We start from the raw sequence: 26,423 nt of genomic DNA, 5'->3' as shown, positions 1-26,423 counted from the left end.
TATATTTTAGTCTCTCTCTCTCTCTCTCTTTTTTTTTTTTTGTGCTACTGAGGATGGAACCGAGGGGCATTCTACCTCTGAGCTACACTCCCAGACCTATTTTTTATCCTTTTTTTGAAACGGGTCTCACTGAGTTGCAAAGAGCCAGTAGTCACTGAGGCTGTCCTCGAACAAGGATCCTTCTGTCTCAGCCTCCCAAATGCTGGGATTACAGGTGTGTGCCACCATATCCAGCTTAGTCTCTTTACTTATGAAACAGGTTCTCACTGAGTTGCACACGGTCTTGCCAAGTAGCTGAGGCTGTTGGCGAATCGGGATCCTCCTGTCTCTGCCTCCAGAATGCTGGGATTACAAGTGTGTGCCACCACACCTGGCTTGAATGGTTTATTTTTAAGAATTAATTTTGGAAAAGGTGTGATACACTCACATTTATTACAAAATTTTTTCTTTGTTCATCTGGGACAGCCCTTCCTTCCTTCCTTCCTTTTTTCTTTCTTTTTTTGTGGAACTGGGGATGGAACCTAGGGGCATGCTATCTCCAAGTTATACTCCCAGCCCTATTTTTTTTTTTTTTTTGAAACAGGATATCACTAAGTTGCTGAGGCTGGCCACGAACCTGCCATTCTCCTGTCTCAGCCTTCCAATACTTATAAGCATTAGCCACCAGGCCTGGCTTGCTCCTTCCTTCCTTCCTCCCTCCCTCCCTCCCTCCCTCCCTCCCTCCCTCCCTTCCTCCTCTCTCTCCCTCTCTTTCCTTCCTCCCTCCCTCTCTCTCTCCCTTCTTTCCTTCCTTCCTTCCTCCCTCCCTCCCTCCCTCCCTTCCTTCCTTCTTTTGTTCTGGGGCCTAGAGCATGCTAGGCAAGCATCTCCCACTGAGCTCCACCCCTAGCCCACTTGTGTTATTCAAGGTCAGAGCTGGAGGTAGGGCTTGCAGAAGTGATGGATGTGCAGAGATTCCTCACACCTACAAGCTCCATTTCAACTGGAGAAGCAGGAGATACCTTAGTCTTCAGAGCCCTGTGCTTGATCCTGGAGCTTAGGGAGGAACATTTCTTATGTAACCGAGCATGTGTAATAAACATCCTCAGATCCAACAGTGTGTGAGCAAGCCAGGTGGGAACCTCTGAGGACCAGGGGGTGAAGGTCCTGCTCCATCTTCCCTGGGTGAGGCACAGGGTTTGTTTCTCATATGGATTTGGGACACTCTTCTTGGGGTGGAGCTAACAGTAGTCTCTGGCCATAGAACCAAAACACTGAGAATACAGAACCCAGTGTATTAGATGAAATCAGGCTTCTGACAGACTAGCATCCTCCCACCAGAGACATTTAATAAGGTGTCCAGACATTTCTCATATGGTCTGATAACATGGTCTGTGAGTATGTGCATGTTTGTGATGTAGAAAGAAAGATCTTGACTAAAAAAAAGTCATTTTGAGCACTAGGGGCCAGTGTACGTTGTGGGCTTTTTGGACGGTGTTTCCTCCAAACCAGTGTAGGAAACGGAATGTAAGAGAATCCCTGAGCTCCGCTATGAGTGTGAAGTAACAAGAAAAGGGTCGGTTAGGGGAGGTTTCGTATCACAGCAAGCAGTGAGGAAGGCCTGGCGGCTCTCGAGGGCGGATTTGCACAGGGGAGTGGTCTGGCGGTTAACCCCTCAGTCTCTGTCCCCTGTTGAATAGGCACTGAGGACTGGGCTGCATAGGAAGTGAAGACAGATGAGTCACGACTATAAAGAAAGTTTCAAAAGAGTAAAACAGATGAGGCTTTAGTAATAGCAGCATGGTTGGAAGAAATGGGTGTCTTCCAAAAGTAATCTTTTGAACCAGTATTCATGTATAGGCATCATGTTTTCATACATTTTTGAAACATAAACCCATTTACCTTTAGATTACAGTGAGGTTATTTATGTATCATTAATCAAGACTTTTCTATAACAGGTGGCAGAATCCCAGGTATAACTACAATAAGTCAAGAGAATTTAGTAGGTTGTGGTATTGTATTTTAAAACCCTTGTCATGCCGGGTATAGTGGCGCACACTTGTAATCCCCGCACTTGGGAGGCAGAGACAGGAGGATGGCGCAGGTTCAAAGCCAGTGCTGCTTAAGAGACCCTGTTTCCAAATTTAAAAAATATAAAAGAGGTCTGGGAGTGTAGCCCAAAGGTAGAAGGGTTTCCAGGAACCCCAGTACCACCAAAAACAAACAAACAAACACCCTTGTCAGGACTCAGGGATTCAATCAGGGCCATGAGAACAGCGATTCATGCTTCTTCTGGGCTGGCTGGCTGCCCTATTTACTCTGCGAAGGGTCTCCCAATGAGGCAAAAACAGCTTTGGTTTTTGGCACCTATGGCCTCACAAGGAGAATGCTTCTCTATGGTTCTTTTCCAACAGAAGACCGAGGGAAGCATCGTTTTTTGGCCTGAGTGAGGTCACATGGCTGGAGATTGCAGTGTTGAGACTGGCCAGGTCTTAGCTGGGTACTCCCTCCAAGAGCTCTAGAGTTTGATTCCAGAGGGGAGGTTCCCTGCAAGGAACGGAGGACTCTCAGCAGGAAGGTGGTGGGATGGGTGTGGATGAAAAGAACCAGAGATCCTTACGAGAGAACTTCAGAGAGAGTTAGTAGAAGTGGGACGAGTGTGCATTCCCATCACACATGGCATGGATCTGGATACAGATCAGAGCTGGTGGCAGCCCAGCACAGCCACCACGTTGGCTTCTGTGAACTATTTTTGAGAAGATTTTGCACCTATGAATTATCAGATAACAGACATTGTGTATGCGTGTGTTTAAACTCAATCCAATTTAACATGGTTGTTTTAATTTTAGTTTTTTTTTTTACTTTCTATGCTGGCTTAGTAAAAGAAGATTGAAAGAAGATTATTCTTTTTCCCTCTCCCCAGAACAAAAAAACTCTTTGGTTTTTAACATATCCATCAATCTGGTATAGTCCCCATTATAAAAGCTATATTAAATGATATAAAGAAAAGAATATGGCTAGATGACATTGCTAATAACGTCTGTGCAGAATTGTGAATTTTATTTAACTCTTGTCCTTAGTTCATCAGAGTCAGGCAAAGGGGAACAGCATCTGTGTTGACCTAGAGGTGACTGTGCTGGGCTGCCACCAGCTCTGATTCTCCAGACGTTCCAGATAACCTAGTATTGATTCATTCTCCCAGTAAGATCTTGTAAATGGCTATGAAAGTAGTTTTGCAATTACCCTGACTACATGGAAATTGGATTTTCATTCAGTAAAGCTTTGAGCTGAAGCCTTCAGCTGTGACCACTGAGCCATCCACAGGAAGGTTTCTGGGTCTCACGGCGCTAAGGCCCGAGGCTGGCTGGCTCCAATGCAGCTGCCTCTGGTTGGCCCTTGTGCATCTGTGCAGAGAGTTTTGTTTCATTTTGTTGGTTTTCCTCTCTTGAATCTCTTTATTGTCAGAATCCTTTTCTCCCTTTTTCCTCTCTTAGTTTATTGGAGAAAGCAGGTTAGCTATTCAGCAGAATGTCCCAGGATCTGGTTTCGATGCCTGCTGCCTCTTACAATTTCTAAATTTTGGGCTCTATCTCTTCTGTTTTTTTTTAAACAAGTAGTTCTTGAGGCTTGGTTTAGGTTTGGACTCCTTTTTTTTTTTTCATTCCTTCTGTCTTTCCCTCCTTCCTTTCTTCATTCCTCTTCTTTCTCTTTCTGCCTTTCTCTTTCTCTCTCTCTCTCTCTCTCTCTCTCTCTCTCTCTCTCTCTCAATTGATGTGCTAGGTTCAGCCTCATCTCTTGTGTTTAATTTCTCTCAAAATTCGGGACACTAGAGAAGGGGGTGATGGGCCTGAAGGCTAGCAGCAAAGTTTGTTGTCAACACCAAAAGGAATCAGGCCCTTAAGCATCTCATATGTAAGCCCTGAGCATCAAGGATGGAGAGAAAAGAGGGCTTGGCCAGTAAACTCTGTGTTCTGGTGCACAAGAGTTTGAGATTTCCCCAGGTGCTTCCCTGCAGTCTGATTAACTCTGCAGAGGTGAGAAGACAGAGGTGAAGATGGGGGATGTCCACCTGGCCAATAACCTGAGGTGGGAGAGAGAAATCACAGACTGAAGCCCCTTCGTTTTGAATATTCATATTAAATGCTAATAGACTTCCAGAAAAAAAAAAAAAAACGCTTTCTCTTTTACTTTCTTCTTCCTCTTCCTCTCCCCCTCCTTGACTGTTGATAAGGGATTTCAGGGCAGCTCTGGTTTTCTTCATCTGCAAAGCCTCAATTCCTTTTTATTAATCTTCTTGTGCCTGTGGAATATCAAAATTAATCATTTCTAAAGAAGCTACTCTTCAAGCGTTAGGTTTTTTCTGAGCCAAACCTCAGTGTTCACTTTTTTTTTTCTTTAGCAAGAAGAGGGCTCATAATTTGTGTTATATGAGGGACATTTTTCTTTTTCCACAGACTTTCCGAGGACATGTGTTGATGCATTTTAAAGCTGTGTAGGAAAGGCAAACTTTCTCAGGATACATTTTATGCTTAGGGAAATGTACAGTCCAGGCCACTGCCAGAAATGAAGTCCAAGGTGTACTCTGCTGATAACTGCTTCTGCTTAGTTTATTTTCCCAGTTAGGTAGAAAGAATTCTTTTTGTTTGTTTGTTAAAAATGTGCACAGCTTGGCACACATAAGCAGGTCATTTCAATCAGTTTTCCTTATGTTTTCTTTATGCCAAAATATTGTATCCCACAGTGGAAGCTGACGCGTGCCGAAGAGAGGGAGCGGTTTGGACTTGCCCTCCTCATGCCCCCACTCCCGTGTCCTTCCCTTCTACCCTATTACATTTTTTAAACTTTAACATGTCTGATTTCACTCATACCCTGGAGAAAAGAGCTGGAATCGTTCCATTGTCACCATGATAGAATGGAACCCCTCAGGATGGGCTCGCACCACCACTATCCAGCTAGTTTTAAGGGAAGAAGAGAAGCACTGATCTGTACCAGACCTAGGTGGCGCCGCGTGCCCATATGTCAGATTCGGGTGAACCACTCAGCCTCTCCCTGAACCTCAGTTTACTTTGCTCTGGAATAGGGAGGGTGCTTTGCAAGCAATAAGTAACATTCGTTGAGTGCTTACCATGTACCATGCGTTGTGTGTTGATCCTTCAGCAAACAGTCTGATAGGGCAGATGCTGTTACTTTTCATTTTACACGAAGTGGAGGCCGAGGAGGCTGTCATTTGCCTAAGGTGATATATATTTTTTCTTGGTAGTATCTGGGATTGAGCCTAGGAGCATTCTGCCTCCAAGCTACACCCCCAGCCCTATTTTATTTTTTGTTTGGAAATAAGAAGGGTCTCCCTAAGTTGCTGAGAGCCTCATTAAGTTTTGGAGGCTGGCTTCTAACCCATAATCCTTCTCTTTCAACCTCCAAAGTATGTGCTACCACACCTGGCTAGCTGATATATCATAATGACTTCCAAGGGTTGTGTTAAGGATTAAAAAAAATGCCTGGCATGATGGTACACATTTGTAATCCCAGTACTTGGGAAGCTGAGACAGGAGAATCAGAGGTTTGTGACCAGCCTCAGCAACTTGTGAGGCCCTCCACAACTTAATGAGACCCTCTTTAAAAACTAAAGAATAAAATAGGGCTGGGGTGTAGCTCAGAGGTAGAATGCTCCTGGGTTCAATCCCCAATACCATGAAATGAATAAATAATTAACTTATTTATTGATCTCAATCACCAGACTCTTATGAAGCATACGTTAGATGGTTTTGATGATTGTTGGTCATTGATTGTAGATAACCATGGACCTCATCAATATTTTGTTGGGATACTATTGCTTAGTGATATTTAACTTTTGCTCCCAACATAGCTCACCTCTTTGATCTTCAAAAAAATCCTTACTATAGGTTATTAGCTTCATTTTTACAAAAGAAGAGTCTTGAATGTAGAGAGAGTTAGATGGAAAAAATGCATCTGCAAGAAATGAAATAAATCTTGTTCCCTTGGTATGGTAAGTTGAATAATGGCCCCCAAAGATATCCAAGTCCTGATCCCTAGAGCCTGTGAATGTTACTTTAAGTGGCAAAAGGGGGGATGCAGATATGGTTCAGTTAAGGATGTTGAGATGGAGAGATTATCCTGTGTGTGTGTGTGTGTGTGTGTGTGTGTGTGTGTGTGTGAGAGAGAGAGAGAGAGAGAGAGAGAGAGAGAGAGAGAGAGAGAGAGGGAGAAGGGAGGGAGAGAACTAGCGAGCGAGTGAGCGATATATACTGGGGATTGAATACAGGGGAATTCTACCTCTGAGCTAAACCCCAAGCCCTATTTCCTATTTTTTAAAAATTGCTGATGGCCTAAGTTGATGAGGTTGGCCTGGAACCTGTGATCCTCCTGTCTCAGCCTCTCAAGTACTGGGATTACAGTTGTGTGTATTATAAACAACTGATTATCCTGAGTATACTAAATTTATCTATCTGGTGGGCAAAACTACCTAAATATAATAGCAAATATCCTTGTAAGTGGGAAACTTGACCCGAGAAGAGGAGTAGGAGGCAGCAAGAGGGCGGAGTGATGCAAAGAAGGGACCACGGAATGTGGGAGAGTTCTAGAAATGGGAAGAGGCACAGAAATTCTCCCCTGAGAGCCATTAGAGAAAGCAGCCCTGCTTACACCTTGGCTTTGGCCTGATGACACTGATTTTGCACTTTGAGCCTCAGAATTGTAAGAGAATACATTGGTGGCGTTTTAAAGTCACCAACTCTGTGGTAATTTATACAACAGCCCTAAGAAACTAATAAACTTGAATCGACAGTACAACGAATTCTGTCTAAAACCTCAGTACTTAAGCCTACTCTTAAGAGGCCAGTAAAATTTAGAACCATTACCCCGCTGAAACCTGTAGATGGAAGCATCTAGATTTTGTTTCAACAGTACCGGCCATTACCAGTGTGTAAATATAGTGTCCTCCCAAGCCTTCAGGGTTTGGAAGATTGTAACACACATTTTTCAAAGATTCAGGCACATCTCACTATCTATTCTGTTGCCATTTTGGGAGGACACAGAAGAATCAAGATGAGGTTTTCCAGTTTATAGCTTAAGCTTCACTGCTCAACCTCAAAAGCAGAAGTTGCTGATTGGTGGCTCTTAGGCCGGGGATGTGTTTTATCTGACCTGACAGTGGTGTTTTTTGTAGTACTGGCGATTGAGCCCAGAGACAATGGTTCTTTAAAATTTCACATGGGACATGGTGGTGCATGCTTGTATTTCCCATACGTGGGAGGCTGAGACAGGAGGATCACAGGTTCAAGGCTAGCGTTAGTAACTTAGACACTATTTTGCTAAAGCCTGTGGGTGGGTAGCTTAGAAGTAGAATGCCCCTTTTGTTCATCCTCAGTATCAAAACAAAACCCCAAAAAGATGAATTCTTTGCAAGAATGTAAAATTCAAGAAATCTCAGAAAAATTTAGATTTCTGACTGTTCTTGAAGAATGAAATGACACCATAAGACTGAGTTCCTATTATTGCAGTAGTTGGATGGCAGAACTGAGTCGTGACTGCCAGAGTTGGGCAGCAGACAGTGTGGTCTGGGTGACTTTGCTGCTGGTTCTGTGACATCATATTTTTTGAGATCCTCATTTATTTCTCTCATTTACTTGGACCCTGTAAGAATATTTTAGGTTTGTGGCTGTGTTTAAAAAAAAAAACAAGTCAGGCATGGTGGCACACGCTTGTAATCTCAGCATTTGGGTGGCTGAGACCAGAGGATCCCAGTTCACAGATAGTTTCAGCTGCTTAGTGAGGCCCTTTGCAACTCAGTGAGACCCTGTTTCAAAATAAAGAATAAAAAAATAGGGCTGGGGGTATAGCTCGGAGGTAAAATGCCCCTGGGTTCTATCCCCAGTACTGAAAAAAAAAAAACAAAAAAACAAAAAAAAACTCAAATTTATTTATTTATTTATTTTGGCGGCACTGGGGTTCCTGGAAGCCCTTCTACCTCCGGGCTACACTCCCAGACCTATTTTTACATTTTTTAAAATTTGGAAGCAGGGTCTCCTAAGCCAGCGCGTGCGGCTGGCTTTGAACCTGCGCGATCCTCCTGTCTCTGCCTCCCAAGCGCAGGGATTACAAGCGTGTGCCACCACGCCCGGTGAACCAAATTTATATTCTGTCATAAGGTAATTGTCCACTCGAGTAATAATCTGGAACTATATGGAGAGCAAAAGAGGTGACAGAAGACTTGAGACAGGTAAATGTCTTCCAGGAGGAAAAACTCAATAGATTCTGGAAACCACAGGGCAGTGCAGTTACCATGAGTTTTAGGAAATGATAACACCTCTTCCTCTGAGTTCTGATTATTTGAGTGCAAAGGAGTCATTTGCTCTTAGGCATGTTAAGAGCAGTACTCTGTCGTCACTCAGTCCCAAGGCCCAAGCTCTGCCCAGAAACTTAACGCTAGCAGCCTGTGACCCAGTGCATGGTACTTTTGGGCTAGCATATTGACTTTAAAAGATTTGGAAAGGAATTTCTTCAGGTGAGGTGTGTCCAGTCTTGTACATACACGTTACTGTTCCAGTTCTAAAGGTCTTTGTGTTTATGGATGACGCTCTCCATTCCCACATAGAAGCACACTTCTGCCCCCCAATTTGTGAAGAATTTAACAAAAGAATGGGGATTAAGAAGAGGCCGGTTGGGATGGTAAAGGAGTCAAGGCAGCACTTCATCTTGTCATAGTGGAGTGGACACGACTCTGCAGCCTGGAGAGCGAGCTTTCTTCTAATTGAAATTTAGTGGTGCAAGTCGTGCATGGTGGCGCACACTTGTAATCCCAGCATTTGGAAGGCGGAAACAGGAGGATCGAGGTTTGAGGACAGCCTCAGCTACTTAGGCCCTTTGCAACTCAGTGAGACCCTGTTTCAAAATAAAGAATAAAAAATAGAGCTGGGGTGTAGCTTAGAGGTAGAAGGCCCCTGGGTTTCATCCCTAGTACCGCAAAAAAAAAAAAAAAAAAAAAAAGTAATGCATTGTAATTACACATGATAGATTCACGGTGATACATTCATATATGCACATAACAGTATTTTATCTGTTTTCTTCCTTGTCCCTCCCCCTTCCTTTCCCTCCTCTCGCCCCTGATTCTCTTCCACTGTTCCACTGGTCTCTTTCTAAATTTTCATGGTCTCTTTTCTTTCCTTTTTCTCTCTAGCTTTCACATATGAGAGAAAACAACAACCCTAGATTTTCTGAGCCTGACAGATCTTACTTAGTATGATGTTCTCCAATTCCATCCATTTTCCCTCAAAAGACATCCTCCTTCTCCTCCTCCTCCTCCCTCCCCTCTCCTCCTCCCCCTCTTTCTCCCCTTCCCTCTCTCCCCTTCCTCTTATTTCTCCTCCTCTTTTCCTTGAACCCAGGGACATCCTACCTCTGAGATACACCCCCAGCCTTTTTTTACTTTTTGTTTTGCAACAGGGTCTCACTAGGTTGCTGAGAGTCTTGCTGTATTTCTAAGGCTGTTCTTGAACCTCCAATTGTCTTTTCTCAGCCTCTCAAGTACTGGGATCACAAACATGTGCCACCACATTTGGTGGTGGCAATAGCTGCTGCTGCTGTTTCTTTTTCTTTTCTTTTTTTCCCCCCCAAATACCTGAGAGGTTGCAATGTGGAAAAGGAGTTAGACTGAGTCCCTCTTGAGGCGCATGTATGGGCTGTGTGCCTACTTTGGTCACTAAGGTTAGAGAATGCAGAGAGAATCAGGGAGTCCCTGTACCCAAGGCCAAGTTTACCAAACAGGAGATACAGAGTCAGCTGTGACATGGTATTACTAGCTTTATGGTTCCCCAGAAGGTGGAAGAAAGGAGGCAGTGCTTTAGCTCAGTTTGGAAGTCTCTCCTAGCAATTAAACTCTCCCCAGATGAGATGAGCTGCCTTGAAAACTAGTCACTGGTCATGTTGTCTAGCCTTTGGGCCTGGGTTAGCAGAGATTCCTGCTTTGAATGGGGTTGGAGCAAGACAATCTTCTTAGTCCTTTCAACTTCTATTAGTCAATGGTTCTAAGACCACCAGCTTGTTTTCCTTTACTAATTTAGAGAGAGCTGTTACCAATGACAAGCCCAAGTGTTATATTGGTATTCTAGGCAGACCATACTGGGAAGCCTACAGGGTTTCCACTGTGTGGCATTGCCTTGGTGGTCCTCTTAGGAAGACCAGATAGTCAGTGGTCAGGGCCTGCTGTTTTCTTACCCCTGGATCCGGTAGAAGAATCCAGTGGCAGAGCCGACAGGTAGCATTATTGCTGGCCGCTGCTCTTCTTTTTAGCCTTCATCTGCCTGTGTGGATCAGCGTTGCTCCCTCGGAGTGACAGACACTTCCTACCACAAGACCAATATCTTGAAGAAAGCCCGTCTCCAAGCTGCTCACTTCAGGGTGGCCCAGGAGCCCAGATGACACCCAGAGATCAATCAAGACAGATTCCTAGTTCTTCCCCTGTGATGGCCAAAATTGCAAATAATTCAGATTTCCCCTAAAATTGTGTCCCTAGAAGCCCCTCAGCCCTAGAAAGTGTGTAAGTCACATTTTAGCTCCACACAGAAGGTCAAATTAGGCACAGGCAGCTTCTTCTCACAGCCCCCGAGGCACAGTGTCCTGGCAGCACTGTTCTGGCCCCGTCCCCTTTCCACAGCCTCATGAACATGTCATTTACTCTCAGGTCCCCGTTGGCTGTGGAATATAATGATGGGGATGCAGATGCCACTTCACTTTTCTGACAAGCATGTGCTAAAGGCTCGAAAGGCAGACATACTCTGGATTCGGTGTATCTCCCCAGTTTGTGCATGTTTGCTCTTTGAGAAATCCTCACCCCCAAGATGTGCACAAAATCACTTGAGATGGAAATGCAGAGGCAAGGTACAGTCATTTTGGGGAGCAGAACTGATACATCTCTCCCAGGACTAGGTAAATCAGACAAACAGTTCTTTCCAAAATGCCTGGAGCCAGAAGTAAATGTGAAACACCACAGCTGCTGTGTCCCCAGGTGTGTGCAGCCACACTGGCAGACACTCTTCACTTGCAGGAATTCTCTCTCCTGGGTGAGAGTTGAGTCAGCCTGGGCCCTCCCCACACCCCATGTAATGGAGCAGGCTGGTCTGCCAAATCACCTGCCTGCTGCCCCAGGACCCCCCGGGACCTAGCGTAACAGAGGCAGACAATGGAGATTCTCAGCCTCAAGGTGGCTCATACCTGGAAGCTTTAAAAAATGCTGATGCCAGCTGGGCTTGGTGGTACTCCCCTATAATCCCAATATTGGGGAGGCTGAGACAGGAGGATGGTAGAGTCCAGGCCAGCCCCGGCAACTTAGCGAAACTTTGTTTAAAAATAAAAAGGGTTTGGGATGTAGCTCAGAGACAGACTCCTGGGTTCAATCTGTAGTACCATAAAAAAAAAAATGCTGTTGCCTAATGCTTTAAAAGTACCTTTATTGATCTCAAAGACTTCACTCAGAGTGTACAGTGCAATGGATTTTACTGTATTCACGGCATTGTATGACAATTAGTCACCTTTTTGTGGCTGGGACAAAATACCTAAGAAAAACAACTGAGAGAAAGAAAATTTATTTCTGTTCATGGGTTCAGAAGTTTCAGTTACCTGGTCGGCTGGTTCCAAGGAAGAGACTTCATGGAAGAGGTGTGTGGCAGAGAAAAGCTGCTGACATCATGGTGGCCGGCAAGCCCGGGAAAGAGAGAGGGGATGGGACACAATATATCCTGCAGGGCCAGGCCCCCAGGAACCTATTTTCTCAAATTAGGTCCTGCTGTCACTCTTTCCAGTAATGCCATCATAATGCCATCCATTTATAAAGTCAGAGTCCTCACGACCCAGTCACCTCCCCAGAGCCCACCTCTGGACACTGCCACAGTGGGGACCAAGCCACCACACATGGCCCTTTGGGGACATTCATATCCAAATCATAGCATATGGCCATTCCCACAACTTAAGGACATTTCCAGCAGTCACCCTCTATATCGGTCCAACTCTTTCAACCCTAGACAACCAAGCCCTAATCTACTTCCTATAAGAAATTGCTTATCATAGAGATTTCATATAAACAAATTCACACAATATATGGGTTTGGCAACTGGCTCTATCCATTTAGCATAATGTTTCGAAGGTTCTTCTATGTTGTACAGAGTGTCCATATTCATTCCTCTTTATCATCAAATAATATTCCATTGTGTGAATGTACAGTGCTTTATCCTTCAGTAGTTGACCTTTCGGTTGATTTGTTTTTTGGCTCATGTAAATAATGCGGTTAGTGAACAACACATCCGTGTTTCTGTGTGAACATCTGTTCTTATTTCTCTTGGGAACATACCCAAGGATTTCTAGGTCATATGGTAACTTTATGCTGTTGGAGGGCCTGCCAGACATTTTTCCAAAGCAGCTGCACTGTTTTATAGAGACGTTTCATAAAATACATTTCATCATCTTTCCCAGGGTGATTCTCCATGTAATCTAATGTGCTGTCAGTGTGGATGAGAATTCTCTCTTTCTGTCTCACTGTGTGTGTGTGTGTGGGGGGGGGGGGTCAGTGCAGACCAGAGCTCAGCACTGTACCTGAAGGAAAGAGTATTTTTACAGCAGAATATCCTCCTCTTTCAAGTTGTTCTTCTTAGCACCCCATCCCTCAGGTCTCACAAGGGCCCCAAGTTAACCTGAGCGCCAGCTAGGGGACTAGTCATTTCAGTGCTGGAAGAAGATTGTCCAGTGCCCACCGAGGGCACGGATTGCCTACAAAGAGTGAAGGTGACCTGGGAAATTGATCTTTGGTTAAGTGGAGGCTGCAGATGTGTAATCCCCCTCCTGGGGACGCGACGTCTCGTAAGTGTCATCACTTTCTTGGTGCTATCTGGTAAAAACTGAGTCATGAGGTGCTGACAAATATCCAGCGCACTTCATGTGAGGCTTGCATTCTGCTCATTCCTGAGATGCTCACAGCTGTCAGCCCAGTCTAGATGGTAAGCAGCTTGCCGGGGCAGACACCCGGCCACTGTAGCTTTTCCCGGCCACTCTGAGGGAGGCACTGGCCCACATGCTGTGCCTGAAAAAGTCTGAGGGCTCGGGAGGGCTGTGTGGTGGTGACTTGAGGATCGAGTCTTCACTGGGCCTTCACTGGGCCCCGCTTCCAAGTAGTGCCATGGAGAGCGGCTTTAAGAGCAGCCTTCTCTCCTGATGAACAGCTCCAAAAGGCGGCCGTGGACCCGCCTGAGCTGTGGCCTCTCTCTTCTTTGTTTGCAGCCATGGCACCGGGTATGAGAGTGAGAACCACACAGCCCCCATCCTCTGCGGCGCCCAGTACAGAATACACACCCACGGTGTCTTCAGGGGCATTCAGGTGAGTACTCGGGAGCCTGACTGGAAGCTGCCATCACTCCACCTTCTCCTGCACAACTGTCCTTTGGTTTCTGACCAGAGTCCTGTCTGGCCCTGGTGCAGCCTTTGCAATCACACATCCGATCCTCTTCCATGGGGGTGGGTGATGTGCTTCCGTTTCCTCCAAAGATGCCACCTGTGGCCCAACTCACACCAAGATACTTCCTGCAGAATCCTCTGCTCTTCTGGACTGCCTAATTCCAACTTCTCCAGGGTGGGCTGCGCAGCTCTGGTACTTGGGACAACTGGGTTTAAATGAACCACCTAAACTCATGGCTTCTAAGGAGATTTGATTTACATGGTAAAGTACCCCGAGGTAGACAGTCTTGCCAAGCAAGTATTGGTAATAACAACAGCAGAGCCACCTATGGCTGGCTGCACATCTTCTATGTGCTAAGTTTTATACATGGACTTAAAAAAAATGGACTTGATGTTATAGAAAAGGTTGGGGTTTACATAAAAACTATCCTGAAAATACACCGAGTTCCCATATCCTCTGTCTCCCTCTCCACCCTCATATAGGTTCTCCTTTAACTAACATCTTGAATGGTACATTCGTTACAGTTGATACGCCAACACGGATAGATTGACGGTTACAGTCTATAGTGTATGCTTGGGTTTGCCTCTTGTGTGTTGTGTGGTTCCGTGGGTTTTGATAAATACATCATGGCACATATCTATCACGATAGTGTCATCTGGAATAATTGACTGCCTCAGAAGCGCTGTGTGCTCCACCTGCTCATCACACCCGTCTCCATCCGCCCTCGCCGACCACCCCATCTCTCCCCAGAATGTCCTCAGCAACTTAGTGAGACCCTGTTTCCAAATAAAAAAAATAAGATAGGGCTGAGGGTGAGGCTTGAAATTAGAATGCCCCTGGGTTCATTCCCCACAAAAGAAAGGGGGTGGGGAAGGAAGAAAAAGATAGACTGATTTCCACCAGGCCTCATTTGTCAGACTCACTGGCAAGGCCTTGAGTGAACTACGCCTTGGACAGATGTTTTTCCTACCTATTGACTTTCCCCCCTCCTAAAGTATAACAAAACACCGGCTTACATTTAACTTTATGCCATAATGTATCCTGAGACATAATGACCTATCAACATCAATGTTGTAATTCCCTGTAGCATTTTGTCCTCAAAAAAAAAAAAAAAAGTGCCAGCTCAGTGCAAGGCAGTGTGAAATAGAGTTTGAGACACACAGGCAGGGGTTGGGTATGCTCATATGTGGTTCCAGGTCCTGTCACTGCCATGAACATGCTCTGTATCAGCCACGCATCCCTTTTGCCCTAGACTTGCACAGCTGTAGCGGAACAGGGAGGATTCTGTGGCCCTTTGGGGACTAACTCTGCTCCCATTTTTATGACTCCCTGATCTTCAGGGCAGAAAGAGGAGCTTACCTCTCCCACCAGAGGAGGGGACCAACAGATACCTTGAAAGATACACAGAGTACACAGAAGGCGGGCGACTCCCGTGCTTCCTTGTGTCAGCATTAAAGGTGGCACTGGCTGCACCATGGGCTTCTGCTGGGTTCAGCTTCCCTTCACAGACTAAAACCTCCATTCCCCAGGGCTCCTTGTTATTTACACATAGAAGTTTTGGTCAGTCTGGACTCATTCAGTAGCTCATGCTTTTCTTTAATAAGAACTTACCCACCCGTGGTGGATGGGGCCCAAGCATGTGATCCATCTGCCTCTGCGTGGGAGGGAGTAGGTAGAACCTGAGACTGAACTTCTAGTCTTTATGCCCCAAAAGGAGGAGCTGCGAGTGGACGGACCGGGAGCTCTGCCAGGAGCCAGTATTTCTTACCCCGAGGCTCTGTCAGGGAAACCAAAAAGGGTTCATTTCAAGTCCCAGTTCTGGTTGATTAGTAGTGCTGACTCTAGAGTACTACACTGTCCAGTGATCTACCATCCATTAGTAATGTCTGCCACGGGCTTCTGGGGTGTGGAGGGGAATGGTTTTAGATCTCAGGTACCTGCCATCCTTTCCTTGGGCATATTCCAGCGCTCACTTTTCCTTGGGAGTGATGTGAATGTTCACATGAGGCTTAAAGTCTCCATTCCTCTTAAACTCTGCCTACAGGATGTGCGGCGTGTGTCTGGAGTAGCCCCGACTCTTGTCCGATCAGCGTCTGAAACCAGTGAGAAACGTCCCTTCATGTGTGCTTACCCGGGCTGCAATAAGAGATACTTTAAACTGTCCCACTTACAGATGCATAGCCGGAAGCACACTGGTGAGTGTGTTCTTGGGCAAGGGTGGTTCCAGAGCTCCTGCACCAGGCTCTCACACTACTGAAGATACAGGTGACTTTGGGGTGGAAAGTAAGCACTGATTTGAAATGTAAAGCAAGGCCATTTACATCCCAATGGCCCATCTGCCTTTAAAGAAGTCAGTAAACTATCTTTTGGAAGTGCAGAACAGAGTGGTGGAAAGAGAATGCCCGTAGGTAGAATCGGAGACCTGTGTTTTAATGCTGGCATCAGCACCAAATGCTTAGACCTTGAGAAAGTGACTTGACATATCTCTGAACTTCTTTCACTTCATGTGAAGAATGGGGATGATAGTGCCACTGTATACAATTATTAAGCACAGATCAAATTAAATCTAACTGCATTAAAGGAGTTGTAGATATAAAGTACCTAACAGAGAACCCTATGTCTATAGGACTGAATAAAGAATAGTGTTACTTATTAGAATATTCCTAGCATCTCTGAGGAGAGAGGAGCAAGCCTCAGATTAAGGTAATCGGATGACTCCAAGAGACTGAAGGGCGAGGTCATTTTAAAACTTGGAAGGGATGGTCCAAAGACGAGTCTACCTGCTTGGGTTAGTAATAACCAACCAGTCAGGAATGAGAATATGGCCAGCAGTTAAATGTTTGTTTTCAGTCTTTAAGAAACAAAGAGATGATGTGTTTTGATAATGTGGCAAGGAAAACTGGATTCCCCCTCCACTGCTCCAGTCAAGGAGTCTGCGTCAGGGACTATTGGCCACCTTGACTGCGAACAGCCATTCCATAGGCGCTCACTCTTGGCCTTGTGACACAGGATGGGAGTGCAGTTGGATTTCCCTTACAGGAAAAGTGTGAAGCCCAGGCTCTCTGGAAGAGGAGCCAGTGTTGGGCTTTTCACAACTGAAGCACAGCTTCGTGCTATGACTGCCACCGTTATTTGTTTTATGCTTTTATTATTTTGACTTTGTTGCCGGGAAGCTAGAGAAGCAGGTTACATCCAGATCCCTGTAGACTGTTGGACTTTGCTAACTCGCTGCATTTGGAGGACACAATTCTGGCCTAAACCAGAGTGTGCACTTAGTAGACCACAGACTTTGAGGCTAAAATGAAAGCACTGGCAGCTTGATCTATTTTTGTTTTTTACATAATTCCTCAAATGGAAATATTTGAAAAAATATTTGTCAAGGTGATATGGAAAATGATAAAATAAAATTCTGCCTGGAAAAACCCAAGGGATTATATTGAAGCAATCTGCTCATAGAAACTTTTACTGTGAAAGAAGTGCTTAGAACTCAGTGAGGGTTAGATGGCTGTGTGGTATCAGGGCAGTGAACAAGACAGCCAAGACCTCAGACCCATGGATGGAGAGGGAATGGATTTGAGCCAGAGGCATTGGAGAAGGCTTCTTGGAGCAGGATGGTTTTGGATTAACCATCAAAGGCTGGTGAGGTTGGGTAGAGAAGGTAAATGATGAGCAGAAGCTCAATGGCAGGGAAAGGAAATCAGATTGAAAAGGGGTGTCATCTCCTGTAGTCTGTAGAGCCGTTGCAGAGGCGCACTGGGCTGGGTGTAAAAATAAAGCTAAGGAGAGGTTTCTGCTCTCTGTATTCTAGCCCACAGAAGGCAGACTGAAACATAGCTCACCATATTAGATGTTCTGAAACATACTCTGTGATGAGAGAAGGAAAGGGTTTTAATCTGACCATGACATTTACAAGCAAGCATCACAGAGTAAATGGCAGTCGTGAGGGGCATATGATAGACCCTTTGATAGGTAGAAATGTGCCCAGAGTGACAAAGGACATTTAGTGTGAGCAAAGTCTGAGGACTTTGGAAGTGTTAAGGTCTGCTATAGAAGGGATTCATATAAATCAGGAAAATGGCAGAGGTTGAAAGGGAACTGGGTGCTGCTCAGTGATGGAAAAGACCCAACTGACCCCAGAGTGGCTTGCTTTCCATCCCAGAATGCTGATGACTCAGAGTTCTCCTAAGGAGGGAGGGATGGCCTGCGGTTGCTCAGTGTACTTGGGGCTCAGTTCCCAGTGCTTGGCTGAACTTTCTCTATGGAGGACAGGGGTGGGGCATCTCCCCTCCAAAGCAGGGGATTGCACAACCCCACCACTGGCTTCTCTGGAGTGTAAAGATACCACAGATTTTCTAAGTGCTTTGGCTCTTGGTTCAGCATGTGCTTCTGAGAACCACAGTCATTGAGGCTTAAGAATGAGAAGTCAGTAGCAGAGGACACCAATTCTTTGGACCATAAAACATAAGACACTTACTTCATGGGGCAGCCTCACGGCACACCCATTCCAAAATTCTGCCCTAGACTCAGCCCAGGAGTTAAAATGTCTTTGATTTTTATCTGTTTTAATATTCCCTAATACTTTTTTTTTAGCACTGTTTTGTGCTAGGTACAGGTCTGAGTCCTTTACATGGATGGTTCCTTCTAATCTGTTCAAAAGTCCTTTGGAGTTGTAAGATTATTGGCCTGGAAAAATCCAAGGGGCCGTGCCTCACCTAGAGTTGTAAGCAGCAGAGCTGGTTAGGGGTCACTCCCATTCACCTAGCCCAGTACCCATGAGTGTGTGTACATATGGGCCATCAGAGGTCAGCATCACCACCCCAGCAAGCTCCCTGACGTGCCTTAGGCATTTGGGGATCCCTCCAGTCCCAGTGGGAGAGGCTGCCTCTAATGAGATTGTATTCTCAGTGTCATTTTCAAAGAGATTATGTGTCTTCCCCAAGGTGAGAAACCATACCAGTGTGACTTCAAGGACTGTGAACGAAGGTTTTCTCGTTCAGACCAGCTCAAAAGGCACCAAAGGAGACACACAGGTTTGTAGGTTCCTTCTCATTGCCGACAGTCATGTACCCATGGGTCAGGATTGCTTTTGTGAGTCTCTTCCTTGTTGAATATGGATGAGAGAGTTGGCCATGTGTTTATTTTTTTTTCCTCTAATACTTACCCCCCTCATCTGGAGTATCCTTTTCCTAAAGAAAGAGAAATAAAAGAAAACATCTCACATTTCTCTGGCAAACCACAGCACAATGACACTCCACAATGGCGATGGGCTGGTGACACACCGAGTGTGGGTCTAGGATGGGATGGCGGAGAGCTCAGTATGATCGGTAGGGTGTGATTGACCTTTTCAGTCTCTAACACAGCTGAGACCTTCCTGCTGGTGAGATGCTGGAGGCTTCTGGCTAAGGAATGGTTGTTCCCAGGGCAGAAGCAGGTTCTCCTGGGTTACCAAGCAGTGAGGAGGTTCCTGCTGGGCCTGGGAGACTGGGGAAATCTGAGGGCCAGGCAGACACGGCAGATGTGGCTGGAAATGCCAGGTTCCTCCAGCCAATATGGAGCCAGCCTTGGGGGCTTCGCTGTGCCCCACATTGTTAGGGCCGAGGCTAGACCTTCTCTGTCCGTTTAGGTGTGAAACCCTTCCAGTGTAAAACTTGTCAGCGAAAATTCTCCCGGTCCGACCACCTGAAGACCCACACCAGGACTCATACAGGTAAAACAAGTGCGTAAACTTTTCTTCACATTTATTTTTCATTATTTTTTTAAACTATTGTCTAATGAACTTATTTGTGAAAAGAGAGATTAGAAAAGAACTCATGTAAAAGTTCTAAGATTTAGATTCAGTTGAGAGAAAGAATAGTGCATAGCTATCTTTAAATGATAAAGAATAACATTTTTGAAAGGGGGTCACAGAGCAGGAGATGTGGGGTGTCCAGAGTGTCCAGAATGAAGAGATAAGCTAGGTCCCTACCATTCCCATCTAGCTGTATCACATTTTTATCACCTTGCTTGACAAGATCATCAACCTCACAGAAAAGGCAGAAATTTTAGCATGCCAAACATTTATTCTCCAGAGAGCTCCCATTTCAGGACTCTGTTTGGAGAGTTTATTCCTTGCTCTGCTGAATGAAAGTTAATGCCTTGGGAGCAGCCTTAGTTTCTGTCAGGCTGACATCAGCATGTGGTTTCATTTCCTTCACACTAGTGTACAGAGAAGAATATGACAGTCACATGTCCACTGGCTGCTGAAAGTTTCTGCTTTTCTACAAGGCTGATAGAATATGCACCCCTTTAGCAGGGCGTGGTGGCGCACGCTTGTAATCCCAGCATTTGGGAGGCTGAGACCAGATGATCGTGGTTGGCAGCCAGCCTCAGCTACTTAGTGAGGCCCTCCGCAACTGAGTGAGACCCTGTTTCAAAATAAAGAATAAAAAATAGGACAGGGCGTGTAGCTTGGAGGTTGAATGCCCCTGGGTTCCATCACCAGACCAACAACAACAACAGAAAGAATATGCACCCCTTTGCTGCCTTTGGAAGGAGGGCCATTGCTTAGGTTATCTCATCCTTGTAAGAAGAGTCAGGTAGGCACGTTTTATCCTCATTTTCTAGATGAGGACTTTGAGGCACATAGTGATTAAATAAGTGCTCCAAAGTCACAGAGCTAATAAGTAGCGGACTCAGTTCTGACTGCTCCCAGCCCACCTCCTCTAACTGTCTTCCATCCTGGAGAAGAGCTTGGGCTCCTATAGCATCCAAGGGACAGAGAAACAGGAGGGAAGTTAAAGCCCCCAGAGCTGAATTGCAAAGACCACCAAGAGAAAGGGTGGGATCTGTCCATTAGGGGCGGAGGTGGGAGGAGGAGCAGAGGGACTGCGAGTAGGAGGTGAAGAAAACAACATCAGAAGCCCCCAGGAAGTCCCAGAGTCTCAGCCCAAACAGGCTGTGCTTAGAGTCGAGGCCCCTGTGTCCCAGAGTTGATGGGAAGGGGTCTCGCCGCCCCCCACCATCGGGTGCTTCTAACATCACTTCTTTGACAGTCCTGAACTCACAGTTCCATGGGGAAGAGTTGCGTGCGCACGCGCGCACGCACGCGCGCACACACACACACACACACACACACACACACACACCCCATATATTTGAAACAACCTATGTCCCCAGCAGACTGATGCTGTATTTGATCAGCCCCAGTCTGACCCCAGGACAGCAGATCTCCTGGGGCAATTCTCTGATCAGTAGTCAGAGAAAACAAAGTGGGACCAAGTGTGCTGAGAAAGACCCCCAAGGTGGTCGGGGTTGGCTTGAGTGAGTGGCTTTCTCCTTCAGAAGGCCTGGGAGGTGTGGCAGGAAGGAGCAAAGGCTTTGGGATTAAACAAGTCTAGATTTGAGTCCTGCCTGGTCTGTCCTCACCAGATGTCCAACCTCACCTGTAGAATGGGGATAACATTTTCCTTATGGGGCTGTTATAAAGAATACTCGAGTCAAAGTAAATACGCACACGTACACACATGAATGCATTGCACACGCACACACACAGAGCACAGAATAAGCATTGGCATATATTAAGCATTAAATAAAAGTTAACTATTTCCCTTCATGAAAATGAGGACTGGAACAAATGCCCAAGTGCTGCTTATAGATGGAGGAGTAGTCTTGATCTTGTGGCAGAACCATATCTCAGCTAGAATCTTCTATATAAAGGAGATTATGCTCTGAGTAATAATTTTATGGTAAAAGGAGCAAATAGTGGCTGAGCGTGGTGGTGCATACCTACATTCCCAGTACTTGGGAGGCTGAGACAGGAGGATCATAGGTTCAAAGCTAGTTCCAGCAATTTATTGAGACTCTCAGCAACTTAGACCCTATTAACAAATAATATATAAAGTAGGCCTGGGGTGTAGCTCAGAGGTAGAAACCCCCTGGATTCAATCCCCAGCACCACAATACAAATAAAGCAAAAGAGAAGCAAATAGTTATGTGTGATTAGTATCAGTGATTTATTTTAAAATATCTCTACAAAGATACCAGAGATAGAGTAACCACTCTGTTCCTGGACAACAATCCATCAACAACATGCAGGGTGACAATCCAGAGGCTCCTGCAGCCCCATTAAGCCCAGTTTCCAACTCAGCAGTAAGGAAACATGTTCAAGGTTCACAAATCATTCCAGCAATAAAAATGGAAGCAAATGATTTTCCCTCTAATTAAATATGAACCGCCCAGACATTTCCATGAAGTTCATGGAAAACTAGACTCATTCCATTTCCCAAATCTTCTTATTTAAGAATATTTCATTTTTATAGTATTTCAGTCCTTGGAGTCCCCAGAGGCACTGCCGTTCAGGTTCCAGGTTGCCTGTCGAGTGAGCCAGGGGATTAGCTCAGGGAAAGACCTGCAGGAGCCTGGGGTGGGTGCCGGTGATGCTGTTGCTTGACCTTTGATAGTTTAACTTGGCCTCATCTCAGCAGCAAGTGTCTCTGACCAGCAATTCTATCAACAGGTGAGAAGCCCTTCAGCTGTCGGTGGCCCAGCTGTCAGAAGAAGTTCGCCCGGTCGGATGAGTTAGTCCGCCATCACAACATGCACCAGAGGAACATGACCAAACTCCAGCTGGCGCTGTGAGGGTCAGCCCGGGGCAGGTCCGTGTCCCAGCAAAATAGTGTGGGAACTACTCTCAAATCTGATTTTGAAATTCCTCCCCACTCACCTCTCCAAGAAGGACATGGCAGTTGACCTTCATCCAACGCCCAAGACAAGATGCCCGTCTGACTGGACCCTACCGGGTTTGCCTGGAGGTATTGGTCTCCGCTTGGCCAACCTTTCGTTGATTCACAGGCCCAGAGAAGCGGCAGACTGTGTCGGGTTCATTAACACACCCATCACCATTCAGTCTGGATTTTCCGCTGTAAGAAGAGCCATTGTCGATGAGGTCCCCCACCCTCCCCTTCTCTTTTCATGCTCATTTTCACTAGGAACCCGGTAGTTTGTACCATTTTTCATCATGGAATATTTATAGGTCAGGGCATGCGTTTGTGTCTGCTAATGTAAACTTTGTCATGGTTTCCATTTACTAACAGCAAGAGCAAGAAATAAATCAGAGAGAGCCAGGCGCTGGGGGGAGGTCAGGCCGGCTGCTAACCTGGAAGGCGGGATGTAGTTCTTTCGAGTGACTAAAACGCGTGAAGCCACTGAAAAACGAATCAGAACTAACCAATACCTCTGTATAGAAGCCTAAAAGAATCTTACTGTTTGGCTAATTCAATGTTAACATTAGCACAGTGCTCTTAAGAAACTGTTGGAAGATCTGAGATTTCTGTGTTTTTGACTTTCTTTTTTTCTGAGTTGTGATCAGATGTATCTTCAGAGATGTACACATCTCCTTGCATGAAGGAAGTGGGATTTGTTTTCATCATGAGTTGTCCTTAGAGAATATCCATCAAGCCGGCTACGTGGCTTCAAGTTGTAAAAATTAAAGTGACTTTCACAGAAAATAGGGGCCGGTTTGGAATCTCCACTGATAAGACTGTTCTTAAATAACTTAAGTAACTTTGGGTCTACATGTATATGTGAAAAAAAGTGAGACTTACTAGTGTGAGGAAATCCATTGTTTAGAATGAATGTGTGTGTGTGTGTGTGTGTGTGTGTGTGTGTGTGTTTTGATTTTTTAAGGGAGGGAGTTTATTATTTACTGTTGCTTGAAATTATTGTGTATATATATATACATATCTGATAATGATTTGCTCTTTGACGACTAAAATTAGAAAGTGTATAAATATTAGGTGTATCACTGTTTGAGTGTTGATCTTATAGTGCATTAATGATAACACTAAAAATGTAACCTGCAGTTTTCACTTTGCTCTCAATTAAAAGTCTGTTCAAAATGAGAGTGACAAGAGTCTGTCAGCTATTATCGTGTTCAAATCTCAAGACCAGCTGAGCCTCCTTTAAGTGGGTAGAAAGATGTCATCGACATTGATGACTGCTAGTGAGCCTATCTAGGTCCTGACCACAATTCATGGCTCTATGTCTGACTTCAGCAGGGAAGTCTCCTGGGAACAGAAGAGTGCCACCTTCACCTTGCATCAGGAGATGATTGTGCTTATGCTGTGGTTGAGTGGGTTTGTGCATGGTGTGCTAGGAATTGTGATCTGGGGTGCGTGTGTGTGTGTGTGTGTGTGTGTGTGTGTGTGTGTGTATTCCCCCCTCCTTTTTTGTGGTATCAGAGATTGAATCCAGGGATATTCTACCTCAGAATTATACCCCCTTTTTAATTTTTTGTTTTAAAAACAGGGTCTTGCTATGTTTCTGAGAGTCTTGCTAGGTTGCTGAGGCTGGTCTCGAACTTGTGATTTTCCTGTCCCAGCCTCTCAAGTACTGGGATTATAGGCCTGTCTCTCTATACTTGACTAGAATATGTTTCAGTCAGTTTTGAAGAGAACTGGTCTTTTCACAAAGTTCGGAGACATCCCTGGGACCAGAACAGCATACGCTGAACACCTAATGCAACTGGATTTACAACTGTAGTTGCTATAAATCAGCTCAGCGGTTAGAAAACTGCTTAGACTTCCCAGGAAACCCGAGTGTGAACGGAAAGATCTAAAACTCACCCTTTATGATTAATTTGGTGTGGCCCCTTTTGGGTCCATTTTCTTGGTGCTTGCATGCATTTCAGTTTTGTGTTTTCATTTAAAATGTGTCTTAGCTGGGCACGGTGGCACACACCTATAATCCCAGTACTTGGGAGGCTGAGATAGGAAGATCTCAGTTTCATGGCCAGCCTCAGCTACTTAGTGAGGACCTCAGCTACTTAGTGAGACCCTGTTTCAAACTAAAAAATTAAGGACTGGGAGTATAGCTCAGAGGTAGAATGCCTCTGGGCTCAATTTCTGGTACCCCCACAGTAAATAAATAAAATAATATAAAATTAAACTGTGTCTTGAGTAGACAAGCTCAGCCATGAAGACCTTTCGGCATTGAAGTGTAGCTCAGAGCGTGGGCAGTTGAGAAGTCCGGTGTGAAGGCCCCTCTTCTTTTGCATCTGGGTCTTGCATCACCGTTAATTATAGCGAGTGTAGTGACTCACGTATATCAGCCACTTTTATCTTTTCCTGCCAGAAGACAGCATTTCTCTGGAGAAGCTCAGGACAAGCATGGCAAACGTCAGCAAGTCAAGAGAGCAAATTTCACAACAAAAGCCCAGCCACATTGTTCTCACTGCTCAAGGAAGGCCAGCGATTCTGACCACCCCAGCAGCGTAGCTTACAGCGAGGACCTGGAGCTTTGAGTAGGAGAAAAATCCTGGGTTCAGATCCCAAGTCCCCAGCTCCTTCATCTGTGAAGTGAGGACAAGCGCCCCTGCTTGATAGGGTCACAGCGAGGAGTAAATAGAAACCAAGGTTTGAAAAGATCTACTGTTTAGCAAAGCCTTCTAAGAATGATTGGGGAAAGCCATTACCTGCTAACTCACCTGCCCATTTCTTTGACCTCCACTCCCTCTTTCAGTGTCTAGGCATCCTCACGGGGCAGCTCTGCAAGATGAAGAGTCCATCCTGAGCCCCTGACCAGGGGAAGCCTTGCAGCACTCCGGGTCCTTTACTCTAAGCACAGAGACCACTCTTGCTTGTTTTGTGTCCTGTGTGAAGCACCTGGTGAGCAGAGTGTGTTTCTGAGCCCCGGCATGGACCTTCACAGACTGTTGGGTCAAGTGGGTGGGCGTTGATTAGTGGGAGCTCGCTGTGGCCCAGGCCGCAGGTGTCCTGGTGGGATGTCAAAATGTGCATTTTCCCCTCTTGCTGGTTTTTTTTTTGTTGTTGTTTGCTTTTTTTTGTTTGTTTTTTGTTATTTTGGTGGTAATAGGGTTCCTGGAAGTTCTTCTACCTCCGGGCTACATTCCCATACCAATTTTTACATTTTTATTTGGAAACAGGGTCTCCTAAGCCAGCACACGCGGCTGGTTTTGAACCTACGCAATCCTCCTGTCTCTGCCTCCCAAGCTCGGGGATTACAAGCGTGCACCACCATGCCTGGCTCTCTTGCTGTTTTTGAGTGCTTGGTTAAGGGTTTGGTTGTAAACTCTGGAATCCCTCTACTGGATCGTCCCAGATATTCTAGTTACCTCTCGCCTCCAAATTTCTCTAGCATTCAGAGTATGCACCATTATAGTGGTACCTTATATCAGTGAGATCAATGAGGTGTTTTCCCAGCTACTTCTCTGACCTTAGGGCAGTCTTGTAAGGTCAACAGAGCAAGTATTATCTGCACTTTGCAGATGAGGACGTTGAGGCTCAGCTGAGGCAGGATTGGGTCTTGGTCTTCTCTGCCCAAGTTTCCTCCCAAAATATGCTTCAAGTTGACTTCACTTTGCTCTGTTATTTCATATCTATAAATCACATCTTTCTAACCAGCCTGTGAGCTTCTAGAGGAAAGATCTTATCCCTTTCCTGCATTACTTATGCCAGGGCTTCTAAACTTTAACATCCATAGACATCACCTAGGAGATTTGCTAAGGTGCAAAATTGCTGGGGCAAGGCCTGAGCATTTGCATTCAAACCATTTCCCTGGTGATTCCCACCCCACTGGGCTGTGGACAGCACTTCATACAGGGTGGGCTCAATAAATACTTGCTAAAAGATGACAGATAAGATTTGCACTTGGCAATCTCAGAATGAAGCTGAACCCTTCTAGGCCTTGAGAATGACCGTGAAGGGCCCAGGGCCCTGTTGCAGTGATCCAAGGGGCGGTGGGTCAGACATTCCTATGGAATGTGGCCAGTGGAACTACGCACCAGCCCCGGTGATTAATCTCCAGGATTAATTTTCAAACAGTCCATCCCCTGTCGGTGACTTTCCCCAGCAGGAGGGACTTCCCCAGGTAAGATCAAGTGTGGCCAAGGGCCACGGCTGCATATCCAATCCGTGAACCTCACTCAGGCATACATCTTGGCAGTGGGCCACTGTCTTCTGACACCCTGCTTGATAGCACCCACCAACTG

At 45.6% G+C, this 26,423-nt stretch overlaps 1 protein-coding gene across 4 annotated transcripts in view; it reads left to right on the top strand.

Moving 5' to 3' along the window:
* Positions 1 to 22,054, top strand: part of WT1 (WT1 transcription factor) — a gene marked incomplete at both ends in the record, with an annotated part of 53,287 nt that extends 31,233 nt beyond the window's left edge. For 2 of the 4 annotated variants that reach the window (XM_080716486.1, XM_080716484.1), the window contains 5 exons: positions 13,264 to 13,360; positions 15,483 to 15,633; positions 18,379 to 18,468; positions 19,062 to 19,154; positions 21,933 to 22,054. In XM_080716486.1, coding sequence (XP_080572612.1) covers positions 13,264 to 13,360; positions 15,483 to 15,633; positions 18,379 to 18,468; positions 19,062 to 19,154; positions 21,933 to 22,054 — 553 coding nt within the window. The remainder of the gene's footprint in view (positions 1 to 13,263; positions 13,361 to 15,482; positions 15,634 to 18,378; positions 18,469 to 19,061; positions 19,155 to 21,932) is intronic. The other 2 variants (XM_080716485.1, XM_080716483.1) reach the window with 1 other exon arrangement.
* Between the last annotated feature and the right edge of the window lie 4,369 nt (positions 22,055 to 26,423).

The sequence above is a fragment of the Muscardinus avellanarius genome (genome assembly GCF_963383645.1).
Source record: "Muscardinus avellanarius genome assembly, chromosome: 1".
NCBI lineage: Eukaryota > Metazoa > Chordata > Mammalia > Rodentia > Gliridae > Muscardinus > Muscardinus avellanarius.
The sequence above is the reverse complement of the archived record's forward strand: the minus strand, read 5'-3'. Positions and strand labels throughout refer to the sequence as shown.